This window comes from Zalophus californianus, chromosome 16 (genome assembly GCF_009762305.2).
Source record: "Zalophus californianus isolate mZalCal1 chromosome 16, mZalCal1.pri.v2, whole genome shotgun sequence".
Classification (NCBI taxonomy): domain Eukaryota; kingdom Metazoa; phylum Chordata; class Mammalia; order Carnivora; family Otariidae; genus Zalophus; species Zalophus californianus.
In genome coordinates, this window is record NC_045610.1 from 35,266,891 (window position 1) to 35,288,415 (window position 21,525).

General features: G+C 48.2%; 1 protein-coding gene across 1 annotated transcript; it reads left to right on the plus strand.

Moving 5' to 3' along the window:
• Positions 1-62: 62 nt before the first annotated feature.
• TOB1 (transducer of ERBB2, 1) lies at positions 63-4,365 on the plus strand. The gene is made up of 2 exons (XM_027568182.2): positions 63-354; positions 2,437-4,365. Exon 2 carries the CDS (start codon positions 2,582-2,584, stop codon positions 3,593-3,595), a length of 1,014 nt encoding a protein of 337 aa, XP_027423983.1. The 5' UTR covers positions 63-354; positions 2,437-2,581; the 3' UTR covers positions 3,596-4,365.
• The last annotated feature ends 17,160 nt before the right edge of the window (positions 4,366-21,525 follow it).

Consider the following 21,525-nt stretch of genomic DNA (forward strand, 5'->3'; position numbering starts at 1 on the left):
GGGCGCGCGCGCACCCCTACGGGAAGGGATGGGGGCGGGGAAGAGACTATAAAACGAGAGGCGGGGCGCGCGCCGCGGCAGAAGGAGTGAAGCTCTGGCCCGGCGCGGAGTGGCCTTACTACGGGGACGCTGGGCCGGGCACTGGGCTGTGTGGAGAAGTGAGCGCGCTCGCCTGACCTGTCCCCGCCACCCCGAGCCACAGGGGGCGAGTTCCCGAGGCCCGCGCCGAGGCCCCCGTCCTCCGCCTGGCGGCGCCGTCTTGCGTTCAGCCTGCTGGCCGCTGCCGACCCTCCCGAGCCCCCGCCCTGCCGCCCCTTCTCCGCCCAGCGGCCGGGTCTGTGGTGGAAGCAGCCAGTAAGTATCGAGGGGCGGCGGGCGGGGTCCGGGGACGTAGGGGCTACAGCGGCGTCGAGCCCCAGGCCTTCGGGGACGGCGACGTCGCGGCCCGGGCGCGGAGAGGAGCGGCTCCGAGGGGAGCGGCTCCGAGGGGCCCCAGCGCGCCCGGGACCTGGAGGCGGGGCCGGCCGGCGCGTCGGGCTCGGCCGGAGCCGGGAGGGTAAACGGGGAAGGGCGACCCGGGCCGAGCTGATGGGAATCGGGGGTTGGGGCGCCGGGGAGGAGCGGCCAGCTCGAGGGGGACCGTGGGGTCCGCGGGGCCGGTGGCCGCCGGGACCGAAAATGGTGCGGGGGAGCCGGTGCTCCCCGGGCTCTGGCCGGGTCCCAGGAGCCTCGGGCGGGGGGCGGGGAGCGGGAGCGGCGGGTCAGGTTACGGCGGGGGGAGGGTAGCGGCTGACCCGGAGCGGCCGGCGCCGCGACCTGCCCGGTGCCCTGCCCCGAGTGGTTGCTTTGCCATTTCTCGTGGCCTTCCTCCTCCTCCTTTTTGGAGAAGACTTGTACTCTTCTCCTCCTCGCCTCCGCCGCCGCCGCCGCCGCCGCCGCCGCCGCCGCCGCCGCCGCCGCCGCCGCCGCCTCCTCCTCCTCCTCCTCCTCCTCCTCCTCCTCCTCCTCCTCCTCCTCCTCCTTCTCCTCCTCCTCCTCCTCCTCCTCCTCCTCCTCCTCCTCCTCCTCCTCCTCCTCCTCTTCTTGCTGCTGCTGCTGCTGCTGCTGCTGCTGCTGCTGCTGCTGCTGTTGCTCCAGCGTTTGGGCTCCGAGGGCTGTGAGCAGAAATCTAATGAGACCCAACTGGCTGTTTATGTAATTCTTCACACTTCTGTCTTAAGGCGTTGCTTTAAAACTACCTTTCGCGGAGCCTGAATTTCGCTCGGCTGCACCGTCAAGCAGTTTGGCTTAATCAGCTGCCTTTGCCGGCGCTCAGGCTTTGGGCTTGCAAAGTGTACTTTGGGGGCAGCCAGGGATCCTTTTCCCTTTGTCACCACGAATATGGAAAATGGAACAGATGGATTAATACCAACTGGATTTTTTAAATGTCCTTTTAACTCAACCTCAGTGTACAAATAGATCCCTTTTGCAAATATCTTCTGTTTGCCCTTGATCTTTTCTTATCCCCACCCAATGCTGATCCAGCAAACGTTTAAAGGTCGACCTTATCGTACAAACCTCTCCGGTGTTCTCTTATCGTGAAGGAGGGAGGTGGTTTTGAAAATCAGAATAAAACTCAGAAACCCTGTCCTTTAAAGAGAATAATCAATAGAGTTTTGAAATTAATTGTTGCTTTTGTTACATTTGCTGCCAAACATATTTTCTGATTTTTGAAAAATACACATTGAAAAGTAAAAGCACAGAGAAGCTCGATTATTACATTGTATGCCCTTAGTATATTTAAGACGGCAGCTATGTAGGATAATTTGGTTCATAATTATCGTTGACTAGGATGGCAATTCATTGTATTTAGTATTTTTAATGTTAGCATCGCATACTTTGGAAATTAAAATAATTTTCCTAACTTCTCAAATGTCTAAACGTTTAATGATACAGCAGATTTAAGCAGCAAATATCCAGAATGAAGTGTGAAATATAGAATTCACTTCTAAATTAGTGAATAGGAATAGGATCACTTTCTAAAACTGGTATATATATGTGTGTGCAGGTGGGTGGATGGGAGCGCGGAGTAGAGTTTCCAATAAATATTCTTTTGACTACTGAGGGAAGAAATACACTATATATGCTGGAGATATATATATATATATATATATATATATATATATTTAGAGCTGTATTCAGAAATAAAAAGTAAATAATAGGGTTAAATATATTGTTTTAACTCTAAATCCTCAATTGTCCCATGAGATTTTGAACTTTAATAAACAGTTTTCTATTGTATGTTCCTTTATTTTGTGCTGATTATATTTTTCTGACTTTCTAGCCTATTAGACTTTTTCAAAAGTAAAATTACTCTGGGGGTAAGAAAAGGTTGTGGGACTTAGATTTATCTTACTTGGACATGTTTGTTTTTGTTTTATTTTGTTTTTCTTTAAGGAGCAAGACCACTCAAGGTGAAGGATAATCTACAAAATACCAGCACTTTGAATGAAAATTTGTTTCTCTGCCACAAACTGAACACTTTTGTGCGCGTGTGTGGGGGGAAGTTGAAACACAAATCTCACTTAGTGGCATAGCAGCTATGCAGCTTGAAATCCAAGTAGCACTAAATTTTATTATTTCATATTTGTACAATAAGCTTCCCAGGAGACGTGTCAACATTTTTGGTGAAGAGCTTGAAAGACTTCTTAAGAAGAAATATGAAGGGCACTGGTATCCTGAAAAGCCATACAAAGGATCAGGGTTTAGATGTATACACATAGGGGAGAAAGTGGACCCAGTGATTGAACAAGCATCCAAAGAGAGTGGTTTGGACATTGATGATGTTCGTGGCAATCTGCCACAGGATCTTAGTGTTTGGATCGACCCGTTTGAGGTTTCCTACCAAATTGGTGAAAAGGGACCAGTGAAGGTGCTTTATGTGGATGATAATAATGAAAATGGATGTGAGTTGGATAAGGAGATCAAAAACAGCTTTAACCCAGAGGCCCAGGTTTTTATGCCCATAAGTGACCCAGCCTCATCAGTGTCCAGCTCTCCGTCGCCTCCCTTTGGTCACTCTGCTGCTGTAAGCCCTACCTTCATGCCCCGGTCCACTCAGCCTTTAACCTTTACCACTGCCACTTTTGCTGCCACCAAGTTCGGCTCTACCAAAATGAAGAATAGTGGCCGCAGCAACAAGGTTGCACGTACTTCTCCTATCAACCTCGGCTTGAATGTGAATGACCTCTTGAAGCAGAAAGCCATCTCTTCCTCAGTGCACTCTCTGTACGGGCTCGGCCTGGGCAGCCAGCAGCCGTCGCAGCCGCAGCCCCCGCCGCCGCCGCCCCCGCCGCAGCAGCAGAAAGCCTCCGCTCTTTCTCCTAATGCCAAGGAATTTATTTTTCCTAATGTGCAGGGTCAAGGTAGCAGTACCAATGGAATGTTCCCAGCTGACAGCCCCCTTAACCTCAGTCCTCTCCAGTACAGTAATGCCTTTGATGTGTTTGCGGCCTATGGAGGCCTCAACGAGAAGTCTTTTGTAGATGGCTTGAATTTTAGCTTAAATAACATGCAGTATTCTAACCAGCAGTTCCAGCCTGTTATGGCTAACTAAAACAGGAAAAAAAAAAATGTATCGTACAAATTAAAATGCACGGGCCCAAGGGGGGATTTTTTTTTTTTCCACCTCCTTGAGTTTTTTTTTTTTTTTTTTTTTTTTTTTAAGCTTATAGTAAGGATACATTCAAGCTTGGTTACAAAAATAAAACCTGCATCATTTTTCATTTGCCAACCAAGCACAAAGTTATTTTATACTGACTGTATATTTTAAAGTATACTCTCAGATATGGCCTCTTACAGTATTTAAGATATAGCAAGGACATGGCTGATTTTTTTTTTATAAAAAATTGGCACTAATAAGTGGGTTTATTGGTCTTTTCTAATTGTATAATTTAATTTAGTACAAAGTTTGTAAAATATCAGAGGATATATATATTGTTTCTACGACACGGTATTGCATTTATATCTTTTTACTACAGTGACCTGTGACAGCAGCAGCTTCATGTATTTTTTTTACTGAAATTGTAAAATATCCATCTTAAAGACATCAACTATTCTCAAAATTGTGTACAGAATATTCCTTTAGTGGTGGAATTAAAATGTACGAATATTTGCTTTTTCAAAAAAATGTATTTTCTGTTAAAGGTTTAAAGATTTTTGCTATATATTATGGAAGAAAATGTAATCGTAAATATTAATTTTGTACCTATATTGTGCAATACTTGAAAAAAACGGTATAAAAGTATTTTGAGTCAGTGTCTTACATGTTAAGAGGGACTGAAATAGTTTATATTAAGTTTGTATTAAAATTCCTTAAAATTAAAATTGCTTATCGTGGTCTTTGTTTTGAAGCCTTGGCCAAAGAGCTACCTCCGGAGTTAAAATGTTGTAAATGCTAGTGCTGAAGAAAAGGCTGACCCCTAGGATTACGGAGTAATGGTGGAAAGCAGTTACACTCCTACTGCACCAGATAGTATCCGTTTGCCACATAAAAAGGCCTAGCAAAACTGCACAACCTGACCAGTGCTTGGGGACAGCTTTATTTATAGATTTTTAAGCAACTTTCTCTTCAGCCCTGTGAATAGGGATGGTTCTGCTAAGGTTAGGCAACACTGTTTTACACCAAGTGTTAAATTGTGGTGTTGTGCTGACGTCTAAGAGAGTCCGATGATAAAATTCACTCGTAACCAGAGAGGATTTATTTGAAATGTATATGGGGAGACCATTGGATCGGTTTTCTGTTCCTGCATGGGAGGTGAAAAGCTCAGAAACCTTGCTCGGACAAAGCAGCTGACCTAACTATTTAAAAAGAACATTAGGTCTGTTTACTAATCCTTAAACTTAAAGTTCAGTCATACTTAGTTGGGAGAATTTATGATCAAAATCTCAAGATTGGACAGGGTGCTTTCCCCCTTGCTTGCTTTTTAAAATACAATTGGATAGCCAACCTGCTGCTTTGGGAGAGGAAGGGAGGTTCAAAGGTTACTCACCCATAATGTGTCAAATTATAGTGGCTTGGTAGGGATGCAGTTTTTAAAAAGTGATGAGTTGGAAGCGAGAGACACTATTTTTAAAGTAAAATGAGTCATTTCACTGTTTAAATGTCCATTGATAGTGTTGACATAGTATGGGTGAGAAAATTGCCTGGAATTGGAAGGAAACTACATTTATAGTAAGGAACCAGCACTGTCTGGGTTACTGGTGAAATAAATTTGGTCTTAAGTGAGTTTTTTGGACACCAATGTACAAAAGCCTGTTGTCTGTTACCCATGCAGTTTAGAGCAATAAAAGTTTTAAGGAAACAAGCACTGGGAATAATCAAGCCGAGCTGTTCCGCCTGCTCCGTGGTGAGGCCTTTGTCCTTCAGTGGACAGAATGAGGCTATGAAGAAGTACTGCGGTAGTGAGCGGGACTGGCGGAGGGCTGGTCTGCAAGCATCATCAGTTACGTGCTTTTGTGATCCCCAAGTTTGAATAGCTGTAAGAACAGTCAGGAATGGTTTTAAGCACTAGTTCCGGCTAGACACTTGTGGGTGAAGTTATCATAGGCTTAACAGAAAATTGCCTTTTCACAAATAAAGACAACATACTTTTTCTGAAAATCAGGAGTAAGTCAGCGGGCTAGTAGATACACAACAGGATTTGTAACCATCTGGAACACTAAATCAGATTTTAAATAAATTGAGTTTAATGTAAATATGAATATCTTCCACATCTTAGGGATGTGCATATTGGTACGTATGGGGGATATCGAGGGAAAATATTGGGGAAGATACTGGGGAAATGTCATATTGGTACCTATGTTGGTTTGGTGCTTGAATCTTGATTGGTTTCAAAAAAAATCTTCAATTTGAGCTTCATATTCTTGAGGTTTTTTTTTTGTCTTCATGCCCTTTATGCTCATTAGGAATGGAGATGTTTTTAAGTTTTTTAATTCCAGTTAACATACAGCGTAATAGTAGGTTCAGGTGTACAATGTAGGGACTCAATACTCCATACGTCACCCAGTGCTTATCACAAGTGTACTCCTTAATCCCTATCACCTATTTCAGCCATCTCCCCCCACCCCCATCTCCCATCTGGTAACCATCAGTTTGCTCTCCATGGTTAAGAGTCTGTTTCTTGGTTTGTCTCTCCCCCCCGCTTTATTTGTTTTGTTTCTTGAATTCCACATATGAGTGAAATCATTACCGTCTTTGTCTTTCTCAGACTGACTTATTTCAGCATTATACTCTCTAGCTACATCATTGTAAATGGCAAGATTTCATTCTTTTTATGGCTAAGTAATACTACATTGTGTGTTTGTGTGTCTTTATCCATTCCTCAGTTGATGGACACTTGAGCTGTTCCCATAATTTGGCTATTGTAGATAATGTGATAAACATCAGGGTGCATGTATCCCTTTCACTTAGTATTTTTGTATTTTTTTGATAGATAGCTAGTAAGACGATTGCTGAATCATAGGGTAGTTCTATTTTTAACTTTTTGAGGAACCTCCATACTGCTTCCAGAGTGGCTGCACCAGTTTGCGTTCCCACCATGACGGTTCCCCTTTTTCCACATCCTTGCCAACACTTGTTTCTTGTGTTTTTGATTTTAGCCAAGGAATGGAAATTTTTCTTCTTAAGATTTTACTTTTAAGTAATTTCTACACCCAACATGGGGCTCGAACTCACAACCCTGAGATCAAGAGTCGCAAGCTCCACTGACTGAGCCAGCCAGCCTTCCCCAGGAGTGGAAATTTTTTAAAAGGTGCTTTTTTTTTTTTTAATTTAAATTCAATTCACCAACATAAAGTACATCATTAGTTTCAGAGGTAGAGTTCAGTAATTCATCAGTTGCATATAACACTCAGCGCTCATCACATCACCTGCCCTCCTTAATGCCTGTCACCCAGTTACCCCATCCGCCCACCTACCTCCCCTCCAGCAACCCTCAGTTTCTTTCCCATAGTTAAGAATCAAAAGGTGCTTTTGCCTAGCACACCTTATAAGCCTTAGAAAAGCTTACTTACATCTTGGTCCCAAATCTGTTTCTTCCTACTCTGCTATCACACTTTTGTCCCTTTGTGGAAAATGTTTTGCTTGACGATTTGATGAGTTAATATTTTTTTTTTAAGATTTTATTTTTAAGTAACCTCTATACCCAACAGCCCCGAGATCGAGAGTCGCATGCGCTAGCATCTGAGCTAGCCAGGCGCCCCTGGTGAGTTAATTATCTTTTTTTTTTTTTTTTTAAAGATTTTATTTATTTGACACAGCGAGAGAGGGAACACAAGCAGGGGGAGTGGGAGAGGGAGAAGCCTGCTTCCCGCCAAGCAGGGAGCCTGATGCAGGGCTCGATCCCAGGACCCTGGGATCATGACCTGAGCCGAAGTCAGATGCTTAACGACAGCCACCCAGGCGCCCCGAGTTAATTATCTTACTAGGTCTTTCCCATTATTCTTGTGTAAATATGGATACTGTATAACAGCCTCTGAATGCCCTGATCCTGGTGTCCAAAATACTGCCTTACAGATGGCATAGCTCATTGATGAGTGAATCAGTTGATAGCAGAAAGCAGCTCTCTGGGTTTCAGATATTCCTTTACTGCCCATCTTTTCTAAAATCAGGTGTATTGTTAAATCTCCTTTGAATAGCTTTAACCTAATAGCTAATACTAGAGGGCAAATGTAGGCCTTCATTCAAAATGCCTCCTTAAAGATAATGACTTTATTTATTTATCTTTATTTACTGTGATTAACTACTTAGTTTTTGAAGGTGAGACTAAAGGTGCCCTGAGTTTAAAAATGTTCTTGTCTTATGTACAGGCATTTTAATTGAGAGACGTACTCTCACACATCTTCAGGAGGTAGGTTATTGTAAAACAAGTCGCTATAACATACAGAAAATTTAAGTATCTCTAGTTGGACATACTCCAGCTAATGAGAGAAAATGCTGGTCGGAGATCTTCCTCCTTAGCCCTCTCCCTACACAAACTGCAAAGAGTGTAGGCGTGGGACGAGTGTGTGTCTTTGCTTGAATAGAACGCATGCTTTCATCAGAAGCAGGGTAATAACTCTGCTGCAAGATCAGTAAGAGGAAAACAGCTTTATTAGAAGACAAGTATGTAAAACTGCCATTGCCAAATAGAACTCCTTATACTGTTGAGTATGCCAATCAGCTGATGCTTAATCGATTTGGCCCAGGAGGCCACTTGAGATCTAATTTCTTCAGTTTTTTTGTGTGTTATGTTAGGAAGACACTATCTTCATGTTTAAACCTTGGATCAATATCTGTGCATATAACTGGAAAATTAGTCCAACACTTCTGTTCAAGCCATTTTTTAAAAAATGTTTTGAATCATTTGGTTAACAAATGCTCATACAGCACTTACTCCATACCATGCATAGTTCCAACGCAGCTTACGGAGAGGGAGCTGAGACAGTTAACTCACCCACGATTGTATGGCCAGTAAGAGGCAGACCTGGAATTCAAACTCAGTGAAGTTCCAGAGTTTATGCTCTTAAACTTGATGCTTTGTTCCCTGGGATTAGTTGTTCTTCTGATTTGAAGTCAGGGGAATAAGAACTATTTTTGATGTATTAGCCACATGACTGGTAGAATCTCTACAGGAGTGTTCCAGAGAAGAGTCTAATGGGAGGCTCTCGGCCATGCTTAGAAGTCATGATGATATATTGGGGGAGATACTTTATATTTCCGGTGGCCATAAACTATAATTACAGGCTATCAGGAAATGTTTTTAGAAATCATTAAGTCAGTGCTTTAATTTTGTTGATTTTCTTAATTCAATTGTGTAAATTGCTTCTCTCATTTTAGAACCACTGGATGATTCCCTCAGACAGTAAGGACTGTAGACTTGGTGGCCCCATTCCTTCTAAGTAAGATTGTAATTGTTGACCTCCTACAGCTGTTTTCACACACATTCCTCACTTGTGCTATTGATAAACACCATAAGGAAAGGTCAAATCAGTCACCAAAATTGTCTTCAACAGTGTGTTCCCTAGTACCTATGATCTGTTTCTAAGTTACTGGGAAATACATGATTTCTGTGTATAGGTGTGATAAATGGTCTTCTTACCCTTACCAAAATTAAAAATATATTTTGGTTTAGAAAGTCACATTTTAGAAGCATAATTTATTATGGATGAACTTATATTCCCATTAGGGTTGCTATGAGTTTTGAACATGTATAAACTGCACAGTAGGGCCTCCTGGGTGGCTCGGTAGATTAGGTGTCCGGCTCTTGGTTGGGCTCAAGTCATGATCTCAGGGTCATGGGATCGAGCCTCAAGTCAGGCTCTGCACTCAGTGTGGAGGTCTGCTTGTCCCCCTCCCTCTGCTCCTCCTTCCACTCACATGCACACACTCTATCTCAAATAAATAAATCTTAAAAAAAAAAAAAACCAGTAAACAGAAAAACCCATTTTTTAATGGCTCAGAAGAATTTCGGTAGTTTATTTTTATTTTATTTTATTTACTTATTTGAGAGAGAGAGAATGAGAGATAGAGAGCACGAGAGGGAAGAGGGTCAGAGGGAGAAGCAGACTCCCTGCTGAGCAGGGAGCCCGATGTGGGACTCGATCCCGGGACTCCAGGATCATGACCTGAGCCGAAGGCAGTCACTTAACCAACTGAGCCACCCAGGCGCCCAGAATTTCAGTAGTTTATATGTGGATTAAATCTTGTTATACCTAGTGCCAATTTTTTAGATCTGGAGTTAGAATTTGATTGGACCAAGTATTGCTGGACCCTGGCTGGGCCTTTGGAGGTTTAGCTTGGGCTAAAAGTCATTAATGGAATGTGAAGTAGTAAACATCTACTAACCATTTTTCAATATTTGAGGTTTAAGATTTATATTTTAGAAGACTTGCTTTATATACAGTCCATAAGTGGAGCTTTGAGATCATCTCACAAACCCTAGAAGAAAACAATGAGGGGGTAGCTCACATGTGGAGGCTATTTGAAATGGAGTCTAATTCCTTCCTTAAGCATATTAAGTCATTTGGTTCAAGATGACTCAGTTTCTTCATCTGCAAAATGGGTAGGGGGATATCTTATACTTCCCCGGGCAGTTCATGAGGCGCTAATCCCCTTGGTATGAAGAACTGTCAGTGAGGTCATGGAACATGTATTCCTAGGGGTTTACAGTAGTTATAAGGCACCAAGTCCAGACTTTCACCCTCAGTTTGTTGACCTGTGAAATCAGAAATGTAAATGCAGACACCAACCGTCTTTATCATAGTGACATTTTGTTGTCCAGCGTGTTACTTGCATCCACAGAGAATTAAATAAAAATTCTATGGTACTATCCTAAAAGCTATTCTATTCCTGTTTCAGTGATAAATACCACTGAGTGTGTGTCTCTAGTTCTGAGGCGCTGGTGGGGAAACCGTGTTTCAGCATTCTTTTTCATACAATCAGCAAGTTGATTTAAACCTAGAACACAAGTTGACGTTCCTTTTGAGAGCAGCCAAAAAGGTTGCTAAAGTGTCCGTGCTGTTGTGAAAAGTACTGAAATGGTTGTTGCTATTTAAACCACACTGGCTCGGGAATAGGAGTAGTTAAAGGTAGCTCTGGCGAGAGACGGTGTCCTACAGAGAATGGTGCTAGCTTTATTTTAGCGCAGGTAGGAAAGAAGGGGAGGTTTGCTTTACAGAAGGGAAAAACATTGAGGACTTGGAAGGAAAAACACATTCCGTCTGGCATCATGAGTACTTTACTTCACTGATAAAATATGACCAGTGTGCAGAACAGAGAACAGGTGTAAAATATTTTTAGACAAACCTTGGCATATACTGTAGGTTGCATCCCTTCCTTCTATACACTGAAGTCTTTCAAAAATAATTGTGGAAAAACCACACTTACCAAATAAGCTAGACCTTGCTTTTATGATTTTCAGGTACTAAATGTTAAAGCCAAACATAAATTTCCTTCCCAGCCATCAGGTTGCAGCTATTTTTAAACACTGGGGCTCTGTGTGCCCTTCTACAGATCTTGAGCCTCCTTTTCCTTCCTGAGCACTGTTGAGAGAGCCAGGAGAACATGGCGCCATGGCTGCTTTCAGAGCATGCAGGAAGAAATGTGACAAGCATGGACGTGGCAGCACTCTAGCTTGGTTTCTGGCAAATGGGTATAAACCGATGACTTCTGGATACCGATGGAAGGGAATGCTGGATACCCCTTCTGTCAGTGTGGGTTAGGAAATGGAGTCCGGATGACCTGTGACACAGTCTCGGTCGTTCTGGACACATCCCCTTCTCTGCACGCAGGTGCATGCATGGCTTTTCCATGCTACCCACCCCCGACACACACCATCCATCAGTTCATTGCTAAAAAAGGATGAAGGTTGGATTTTTATTTGTTTTGTAATGGGCATGCCTGTTCTTTTCCCACTCTGATTATCCAGATCTGCCTACTGACCCCAAAGCTCTGTTCCCGAAAAGAACACTCTTTGTTTTGTAAACTACCTGTCATTGTGAAGTTCGAACCCTGGTGACTTACTTTCTGCTAACTCCTTTCTATTTCCAGGAAACGTGGTGGGATCTCCAAACCACTTCAATCCAATGCCTAAGATAGCTGCAGTCCCTGGGCAGTCTTTCTAGAAACTGAGGTGTCACCAGAGGCCCTTTAAAGATTTAGGAACTGTCCAGTTTTCAGAGGGCTATAAAGAATCTTACCTGGGGAGTCACCTTTCTGCATCCTACAATAGATTGGAAGAAACAAAGGAAACTTTTTTTTCCCCCATAGTTTAGGAAGAAATGTTTTTTAGGAGACTTGTTTAATATCTGAGCCACAAAAGTTCAAAGAACTTTTTAGATGCTGTGACCATGGAATAGACAGATGGAGGGAAGACCTTCTCTCTCCCAGGAGCCTCTGCCTGAGGAAAAGGATCTGGCAGCAGGTAGGAAGGCAGCTAGGGCATGTCTCCTCTATCTGCCCCTCCTTCAGGATCTGGGGAAGAGGAGAGAATTGGGCAGGAGGGAGCCTCTGTACACCCTGCCTTGGGACTTGCCCTGGAGATCAGTTCCCCTTAGTGGAGGCTTTGCAGAAGTCCGTAGACCCCGGACAGTAGCCCTAGCGCGGGCACACCACACTTTGCTGATGGCTGTGTGGTTCCTTCCAGACTTGGAAGGAGGGTAGGTGGTAGCTGTGCCAATACCTTGCATGCTGCCTGTTTGAGTGATGATGACTTTGGCATTATTTGGCAAATATCTAGCACGTAGTATTTACTACGTGCTAGATACTGTTCGAAGCACTTGTATGTTTTAACTCATTTAAATTTCCTAAGAGCCCTCAGAAGGCTGTGCTGTTTCCCTCATTTATAGATAAAGAAATGGAAGCAGGGAGCTTGTGACGGTTACGGCCAGTGGAACCAGGACCTGAGCTGTGGGATTCTGTTTCCAAAGTCTGCGGCCCTTCCCCATTACCCTATACGGCTCCTTTGGTTGACCTCAATAGGAAGGCTTTGTGAAAGAACCACACTTGATTATTTAGGGGACATTATCTAAAAGGCACTCTGCGCCGAGCTCCCCGTTATTTAGAGGACATTTTCTAAAAGGCACTCTGTGCTGAGTTCCCCGTGCACACCCAGCGTGGTCCTGTAGGTGGTGGTTTGCTCAGCAAACCCCACCTCATTTTAATATCGCCTCTGCTGCGAAAATACGGTGGAGTAGGCTGTGAGAGCTTGAGGGTCACAGGCTGGTTGTATTTACCCACATCCCTGCTGTTTGTCTGGGCACTCAGAATCTGTGAGAAGTAACTCTCGGCACTACCCATACCTGAGGTCTGCCGTCCCGTGCTTTCCTGGTACTGACGATAGCAAAAGGGTGAGGTTGACTCAGTAGTTGCTCTGGGGTCACATTCCACTCAGGTCCCTAAATCGTGTCAAAGGGAGATATCATTTGAACCAATCCCTGATGCATATAAACCTTTAGGACCTTGCAAGGAGTTTACATTCTAAGAAAAGATAACCCACACGCCCAAATGATCAGACACAGGAGAATGTGGAGGTGTGAACAAAAAAAGGAGAGAGCATGCCCATGTGAGGGATTCTAGATTGCAAGGGGGAGTTACCAGGTGATGAAGAATGGGTCATCCGGGGAAGCCTGGGCTCCCTCCAAGTCCCAGCCTCAGTGGAGGGAAAACCTGGTCCTGGTTCTTCTCTCCATCGGATGTGTCCCAAGTGGGAAGAATGTGTGCTAACCCTTGGGGGGAAAAAGCCGAAGAAATCAGAACGAGAAGCTCAGCTGCCAGCCCATCACTCCCAGGAGAAGCTGCCTTTCACTTTGGATATTTTAATTTTTTTCATTGTTCCAAGTTTTGAACAGAAAGACACTGTACAAGAGAGCTGGTTTAGAACCCTGTTCATCAAGCCCAGGGGTGGGGCGGGGAGGTCAGGTAAGAAGTCCAAGGCTGGGAGTGGCGGTACTGAGCCGGGGTAGGCTGCCCAGGAGGGATGTTCTAATTCTTATCTTTTCAAGATGCTTATCCTAGAAACCTCCTCAGGCTAGAAGCTCCCTCTAGGGGTCATCTCATTTGTTTTTCTACCTTTAGAGACAAAGCTCTGTTTTTGTAAGTATCAGGGTTCACAGCAGGTAACACCCTCCCAGAAGCTGGTGTTGGTGGAATATCTGCATAAACTCAGATACCCCCAGGGCACTCCCACCTGCTGTCTCCCCCAGTCACCACACTCTACTCCTAGCCAAGGGAACAAGTCTTTTCAGAGCTCAACTGATCCGTTTTCCAGTTTGGCTTTTTGGACGCTTACAGTATCTTCCAGGTTGAGCATAAACCAGAGAATGAGGCTTTGAAGGAAAAGCTTAATATAAATCTAAGCCAGAAATTAACAGCCCCAAAAAACTTTTCTCCTGGGTCACTTACCCTGGGCAAAGCCCTTCCCCAGGCTCCCCCAGGCTTCCTTTGTGGCTGAGCACTCTGTCATCCTCTGAAAATACTGCTGCAAGCTGGCCAAGCCCCTTCATGTGACTCGCAATGTTCAGAGAGCATCACTTCTCTGAAAGAAGCATGCATCTTGCTTTGGAACAGAAAACACCAGCGTCTGATCTATGTCTTACCCCGCCTTCTCCAGCAGGGACAGAGGTCTGGGCCCCACAATTTCCCCTACAGAATCCTTGGTAACTGCTAAGAACTAATTAAGAATGTTCTAGAGGAGTGGAGGGGCCTCATTAAGCCTCCAAATAAAATTATTCCCAGTAACCCTGTACAAGAAAGAATATGGGCTTTGGAGTAAGACTTTGAACTGAATCCCAATGCACCCTGAATAGCCATGTCCTGCTAAACCTACTCAGCCTCAGATTTCCTATCTGAAAAGTCCTACTTGTTCTGGGCAGTGTGAGGATTATGTAAGCTATAGAGCACATTAAGCATAATCCTCTTCCCCATAGGGAATCACCAGAACTCTCTCCACTCTTATGTGAGATAGGGCTCGAAACGCCTATCTTCCTTTCTCCTCTCTCTTCCTGTGGCTTAGCCTCAAAGGCATGTGCTCAGCCTCCTCAGCGGAGGTCAGCTGGCCTTAAAACATGCATTTTCATGAGAATCCTAGGCAGTGAAACTTCACTGTGGATTAGCAGGGAGAAGAGAGGAAGCAGAAGTGAGAGGAAACCAGAAGTCACTGTTCTGTGGTGGAAGATGCTGTCCGTGGGGTTAAATGCACGGGCTTTGGAGTCACTATACCAACCTAGGCTTGGTTTGCTGCTTGGCCAGGGCCCTTGGGCAAATGATTCAAATCTCTGTGAGCCTCAATTTCATCATCTCTGAAATGGAGAGAATATTAAATGGTGGTAAATAATAAACACCTGCCAGGGTTGTGAAGATTTAATGAGATACTGTATGAGCACATATTAGGTGCTGTTAGCTCTTAGTAATTGAAATTATTCATCCTGCCACTGGGGCATGTAACTGGCAAAGGGTACCCACCTTCTGGGGTGGACATGGGTCACCATGTGCGTAAGTCTCACTAAGGTTGTGTTGCGCTCATCCAGGAACACCAGCACTCTCCTCTCCTTAGGGTCATAAGGTGAAATTGTTGGTTGTGATTATTGTAGGGATCGCTCTGAGGCTGAGTTATTTGGTCACATCAAGACTCTAAGGCTATTTCCCCTTTTAATTCTGTTGCCCCTTGTGGTGCATTGAGGTGGGAAGTGATGCTTGAGGTAGGAGGTCGGTAAGAGCTCAGCTCCATGCTCTGAGGTACTGGAGCCAGGAATGAAGGATGGAGAAGCGCTCTTAGGGCCTCCATGGACACCATTACTCGACTTTGTTTCTGCTTGCTGGTCTCCAGCTGCACAGCCTAGAGCCTCTCTCTCTCTCTCTCTCTCTCTCTCCTTCTTTCTTCTCTCCCCTCCTCTCCAGCTACCTTCATCCTGAACTCTTCCTTTGTCAGCAGAAGGGATTGCATCTGGTCTTACTTTGCTGTCCAAGGGCAGCTTTGGGGAAGGGAGCCTGTTCTCACATCCTGGCTCTTGTTCAGCCATGGGCAGGAACAAGAAACAGCCAGTATCCCCAACCAACTGGAGCAACCAGACCCAGGACCGACCCGACTATTATTATTCCATTTTGCAAATGAAGATGTTGAGGCCCACAGAGGTTAACTCACCTCAAGTCATACAGCCAGTGTGTGAGTCCAGGCAGTCTGACTCAAGAACCCATGCCCTTCCAGCCTTCCATCACTCTGACCTTTCCTCACTGCCACCCACCCTGGATACTGAGGAGATTTGGAGACCCTGAGGCCTAAAATATCTGGTGCCCCTTTCTGCAATTGAATTTGAGCAGCAATGACCATAACAATAACCATAACCTTCGGTCAGCACTTCCACCCAAGAAACAAGATGGCAGCGGCAGCCTAGGTCTCTCAAGAGCTGTGGAGGAACTGAGCCTCTAGTAGACTGGTTCTTGGGAGGAGCACGGCAGCAGCTCTCAGGGGCACCGTGCCGGGCCATGAGAGGACTCGGCCTAGTTCCCTCCGTCTCCTTATGGGCAGCCCCTCTCCACCATACTTAGCGGAAGGTATAAACCCAGCTTCGCCTGAGTGCCACCGCCCGATGGGTCTGGGTGTGTGGGTGCTAACCTGCGTACCTCTTTTCTTTGGGGAGCAGAACAACAGTTTATTTATTGTGAGTGAAGTAGAGGGGAGGAGAGTGGGGAGTTTTGAGGGCACGGTGTCTTTTGCTCACATACTCCAAGGCTGCTTTCTCCTGCAGCGGCACTCCTGGAAAACCCAGGTTGGCAAGAGCTGAGGGGAGGGAGTTGGGGGGAGAAACAGGAGGGGCGCTCTTGGGAGCCCGTGGTAAGGCGGTCTGAGGGGAGGTGGGGCTCATGGTGTCGAAGGGGAGGCAAGGTCAGAGGTGAGGGGAGGCTCGGCAGGGGAGGGGTTGAAGGTAACCTGGGACTTATGGGTCTGGGGGGCACAATGGGGTTTGTGGGGGAGGTCAAAGGTGAAGGAGAGGTCAGAGTGAAGGAAGGTTCATGGGGTTAAAGGTGGGGCTTGCTGGGTCACCAGTGAAGAGGGGCTCAGGAGGGGGTGCCTGTGTCCAAGTTAGAAGAGCTCGAAGAGGCCAGACATAGAGTGGGGCTCGGGGGTCAGCGGTCAGCTAGGATCTGAGACAAAGTCAGGTTCATGGGCTCAGACAGGAAGAGAAGTGTCTCCCAGGGGGCCCGGGGTGAGCAGCCTAGCAGCTCGGCCTCCTCGAACTCGCCCTCCTGGGCACCGGCCTCCTGGCCGGTACTCAGACACCAGGTCGTTCGTGTGGCTCTCGGCCTGGTGAACCCCAGCTTGCCCCGCCCGTGTACCAGTACTGGGAGGCCTTGCGCCGGCCAGTGGCCACGACCTGCTCTGAGATGTGCCTGTCAGCTCCTGCCTGGGCCGCCGGGAGGCCGCACGGCGGGATAGCGCACTTGGCCACCTTCCTGCTGTTGGGGACGCACGGCTGCTCTGCTTGCTCGGCACACTCAGCATCTGCGGGGCCGCCTTCTTTGTGGACGCGTGGCCGGGGGAGCACGGCGGCCACCGTCAGGCCGCCACCGGATTCTTAGCCCGGACAGGCTGCTGTGCAAGCTCAGCGCAGAGCCCTAGGCCCGGCTGCTGAGTGGGTGGGGGGCGCCAAGCTGGGGGATGGGGGGTAGGGAGAAGTGCAGGTGCGGGCGGGCCGCCAGCTTAGGGTTAGGGTTAGGGTTGGCTGGCTGGCGCAGGTCGCCCTGGAAAGACTATAGGCACTAAAGTCAGATAGGCCTGAACTGGCATCTTGGCTCTTCCATTTATTAACCCTTTAACCTGGGGCAAGATTCCTGTAAACATTTAGAGTCTCAGATTCAGTATCTGTAAAAGAGGGAAAATAATACCTTTGAGGTGTGTCTTCCTCCATAAGATCTACAGGGCTTGCTTTGCTCATTCATTCATTCATTGCACAAATATTTCTTGAACACCCTCTATGGTGAGGCCTCATGCTGAACATACAGGGGAGAACCAAGCATATAGTGTCTTTGCCTTCCTGCATGGTGTAGGCTAGGGTGGGAAATAATAACATCACTCAGAGAGGGGTAAAGGAGTAAACTGGACAACATATTTAAAGTGCCCGATCAGGGGGCCGGAGTGGCTCAGTCGTTAAGCGTCTGTCTTTGGCTCAGGTCATGGTCCCAGCATCCTGGGTTCGAGCCCCGCATCGGGCTCCTTGCTCAGCGGGGAGCCTGCTTCTCCCTCTCCCACTCCACCTGCTTGGGTTCCCTCTCTCGCTGTGTCCCTCTCTGTCAAATAGATAAATAAAATATTTTAAAAAATAAAAAAATAAAGTGCCCGATCAGAATTGTGAGCACTGCCTATTCCGTCTCTTTGGGTGTCGTGTTTCTGTCCCGCTGAGGGACCCTGCCAGGGCCCCAGCCCCCTCTCTGCTTCCTGGCTGCCCGCACAGAAAGGGGCCAAAACAGTCCCCATCCTCAGACACAAATGGATGTGTCTCTCACACGGAGACAGCACACATGATCAGGATGGGTACATCCTCATCCCGCAGTATCAAGACTTGGAAAAAGGGCAGAAAACGCTCACTGCCCTCACCTGGACAGACATGCTGGGAAGAGGCCCCACCTCCAAGAGGGTCCAATCCAGGAGGTGTCGGAGCTGAGTCCTGTTTTCCCTTCACCTGAGGGGGGTGGAGGTTGGCCAGGGTGTCGCTGGGGAGCCAGATGCCAGAGGTCCCTGTCCTGGGGTAATTTGGGATGTGGACACAGAGATTCTTACCCAACCCTGAAATAGAAGTGCTGAAGAGCTTGGGAGCCAGAGAGGCGGGAAGGAGGGGGGCGGTAGGCCTGCCCACCTGCCTGCCCTTCCGTCTCCCTCGGGAGAACGCCAGCTGGAGGGTTCTTCTTCCTTCCTCCTGACACAGCCTGAGAGATGAGTGTCACTTGACCTCAGGGCACATTCCAGAATGAGGCCACAGCCATGAATAGGACCCAGGAGCCCTGCCACCCATCCTGCCTATATTAATCACACATTCCCAGAGCGGGAGAGAGACTTTAGACTCCTGGAGGAGGTGGGAGGAGGAGGAGAAGGAAGAAGAGAGGGTATCAGGAAGTAGAGCTGGGAAAAAGCAGGGCAAACCCCAGGGAAGCCCCTCCACAGCCCTGCAGGCTTCCAGTGCGCCTCGGGGCCCTTGGTCCCAGGACCCAACGTTCATCCAGCAAGCCGTTGTCCCTTTGTTGAGCCCTGGGGACTGGGCCCCCCTCAGACCTCCGGGAGCCCCCAGGCAGTGCTTCCAGCCTGGGTGGTGCACGTGCAGAGGGAGACAGACAATGGAAGGGTCTTGCTGCCTCTGGGGGACAGCGGAGGCTCCCCCGGGGCGGGGGGAGCTGAGTCTGGGAGGATGAGTGGGCATAAGACTGATGTCTCACTCAGCAATGTAGGCCATGACCGCTTATGTGTGTGAGCAAAATATCGTGTCACGTGGCAAGGTCAGAAGACAGCCCCGGGGTGGCTGATGGGAGGCAGGCTCTTGGGAGATGTTTGGGGTCCTGATGGGACTCCACACTGTCCAGCCCAGAACAGGGTGTGTGTGTGTGTGTGTGTGTGTGTGTGTGTGTGTGTGTGTGTGACATACTGAGAGAAGCCAACTGCCTGTGTTCATTCAGGTCTTGGCTTTGCCACGTGGCAGCTGGGTGATCTTGGGCAAATCTCTTGTCTCCTCCAGCCTCAGTTTCCCCACCCACATAATAGTGTTCTGTGCTATAGAGTCGTGATGGAGACAAGAGATGATGTCTGGTGCCTGTCCCGTGGTGAGCGCCTGCAAAGTGCTATGTTATAACCCGACAGTTGGACCCTGGGCGCTCCCCGCCCCGCACCCCCCGCCTAAGGAAATCACCATGTGGCTGTGTGTTTGGTCTCCCCCTTTCTTCCTCAGGTTCCACCCCTGGTCCCTGCTCTCTGGCCCCACTGTCCAGGGGGTGACGTCAGACTATGGAGCTGCTGGCCAAACAATGGAGCAGAGTGTCCTAGGAGGCTCGAGGTGCTGGGGGAGGCGGAGGGTGGAAAAAGCCAAGCTGTCCTGCCCCAGAGGCCTCGGGCTGGTCCGGAGACAGCCGGCGCCAGACCAGGCCTCTGAAGAGGCAAACAGAGATGGACTGGAGCAGGAGCAGGACAGGGAGGGGAGCCACCAGATGCAAGGAGGGAAGGAGCAAGTGTGCAGTGTAGACAGGAAGGCAGGTGAGTCTGGCCTCAGACCTGTAGGGGGGGCTCCATCCCCCTGTGTCCTGGGGCCCAGGCTGGGGCCAAATCTCCCAAACTGGGTGGGCAGCCTCCCCAAGGTCCCCCAGCAACCAGACCCTGGGAATTCGGTTCAAACCTCTATGGAGCACCTACCAGAGGTCAGTTACTGTGTAACACCTGGGTAACAGGGATCAGAGACTCAAGCTTGGTTTCAAGGACAGAGAAATACATGCCACGTCGTAGTAGGTCCAACATTATAATAGATGCCCATTCCCTAAGTGCCTGTATTTTCTAAAGCCCAAACATGCGGGGTGATCCTTCTGAATGTGCTCTGCGAGTAACAGACTAAAATACCTGCAGCTGTATGTTCACTGAGTGTGAAATCCCAGGCCCAGCAGGAGGAGGTGAGGGCTTTAGGTCCTAGGGGCCTGCTGTCAGCCAGGCGGTTGCTGAGGGCCAGGAGGGCGCTGGGGCAGCGCTCTGTGCCAGGCTCTGTCTCCTAGGCTTTTCAGTTTGGCAAGGTTAATAGGGCCAAGCTCCCCCAAGTCTCCAGGAAGTGCACTTACTACCCTCTGTTTTACGGATGACGAGACTGAGACGTGGAGAGACACCGGGGAAGTGTCAGACCCAGGTGGGTCTGACGGCACCAGCTGGGCTTTCTCACTCTGCCGGGCTGGGGCTGGAGTGGGAAGGACAGGGACCCCAGGTGCTGCAAGCTGGTGAGAAGGAGCCCTGACATCGGTGTCCCTTGAATGTCACACTTCCACCAGGCAGCCACAGGGCTTAGGCCCCATGTCAGTGCAGGAAGGGAGATGACAGATGCTATAGCATGTGGACACTTGACCCATCAGGCTCTAAGCTAGTGTGTTACTTATTGGGCCATCTCAGCCTAGAAGCAGGTGCAACAGAATGTCCCCAGGCCTCTAAGGCTGAGTCCTCACCTCCCTGGTTCTCTGACCCAAGCAGGGAGGGGCCTGTGGCTAGTACTCATACCTTCCTGGCGGCTAAGTGTTAGTGTTCAGCATTTCCCCAAAGGTGACTTGAGAAGCTCGCACTCCTCTGGCCCCGGAGGAGCTTGCCTTCCCCATGCTGGCCCCCTCCTTCTTGCAGGAATTGTCTCTAAGGAGGGATTGGCTAGACCGGGCCAGGCTGGGTGGGGCTGGGTGTGCATTCCTCCTTGGGGCAGTGGCCCGGGAAGACCCAGGGAAGTGGACAGGGGACAGGTGTCTCTTGAGCTTGGCTGGCTTGCAGCCTGAGGGCCAGACGAGCTGTGAGGCATGCCACCATGGCCACAGGCTCCTGAACACATCTCCAGGGACAGGGAACCGTCCCAAGCACCTGAGGCCAAAGGTGCTGCTGTCTCCATCCTGGGAACTGAGCCCTGTGTTCTGAGCACGCCTATGGCTTTGCGACCAGGCCTCACCCAGAAGCCCCCTGGGGAGCTATAGCTGGGTGGCCCACCTCTTTCTGCCCCGCTCATGTCTCCTCCAGCTTTGTGCCTCTCAACACGACACCATCAGTGACAGGGTCCGGAGTCTGCCCCTGGCCCGCCATGCTGTCGTGACGGGCAGGGCGCCTGAAACATAAGTTAGAACATTTGGGCCTAAGTCCCCAATCTTCCTGCCTCTGTGTTCTTGGGAGACATTACCTGGCCTCTCTGGCCTTAGCTTTCCTGAGCTGGGGAGAGCACCACAGTTAAGGAGCCTCAGAGCTCCAAAGTGGGGTGAATGTTCGTGTCCCTCTATCACCCAAATATGGTCCTATTGGCCAG

What these genes read in the sequence shown, in the direction of transcription:
- TOB1 (XM_027568182.2), top strand. Translation starts at nt 2,582, where the DNA reads ATGCAGCTTGAAATCCAAGTAGCACTAAATTTTATTATTTCATATTTG.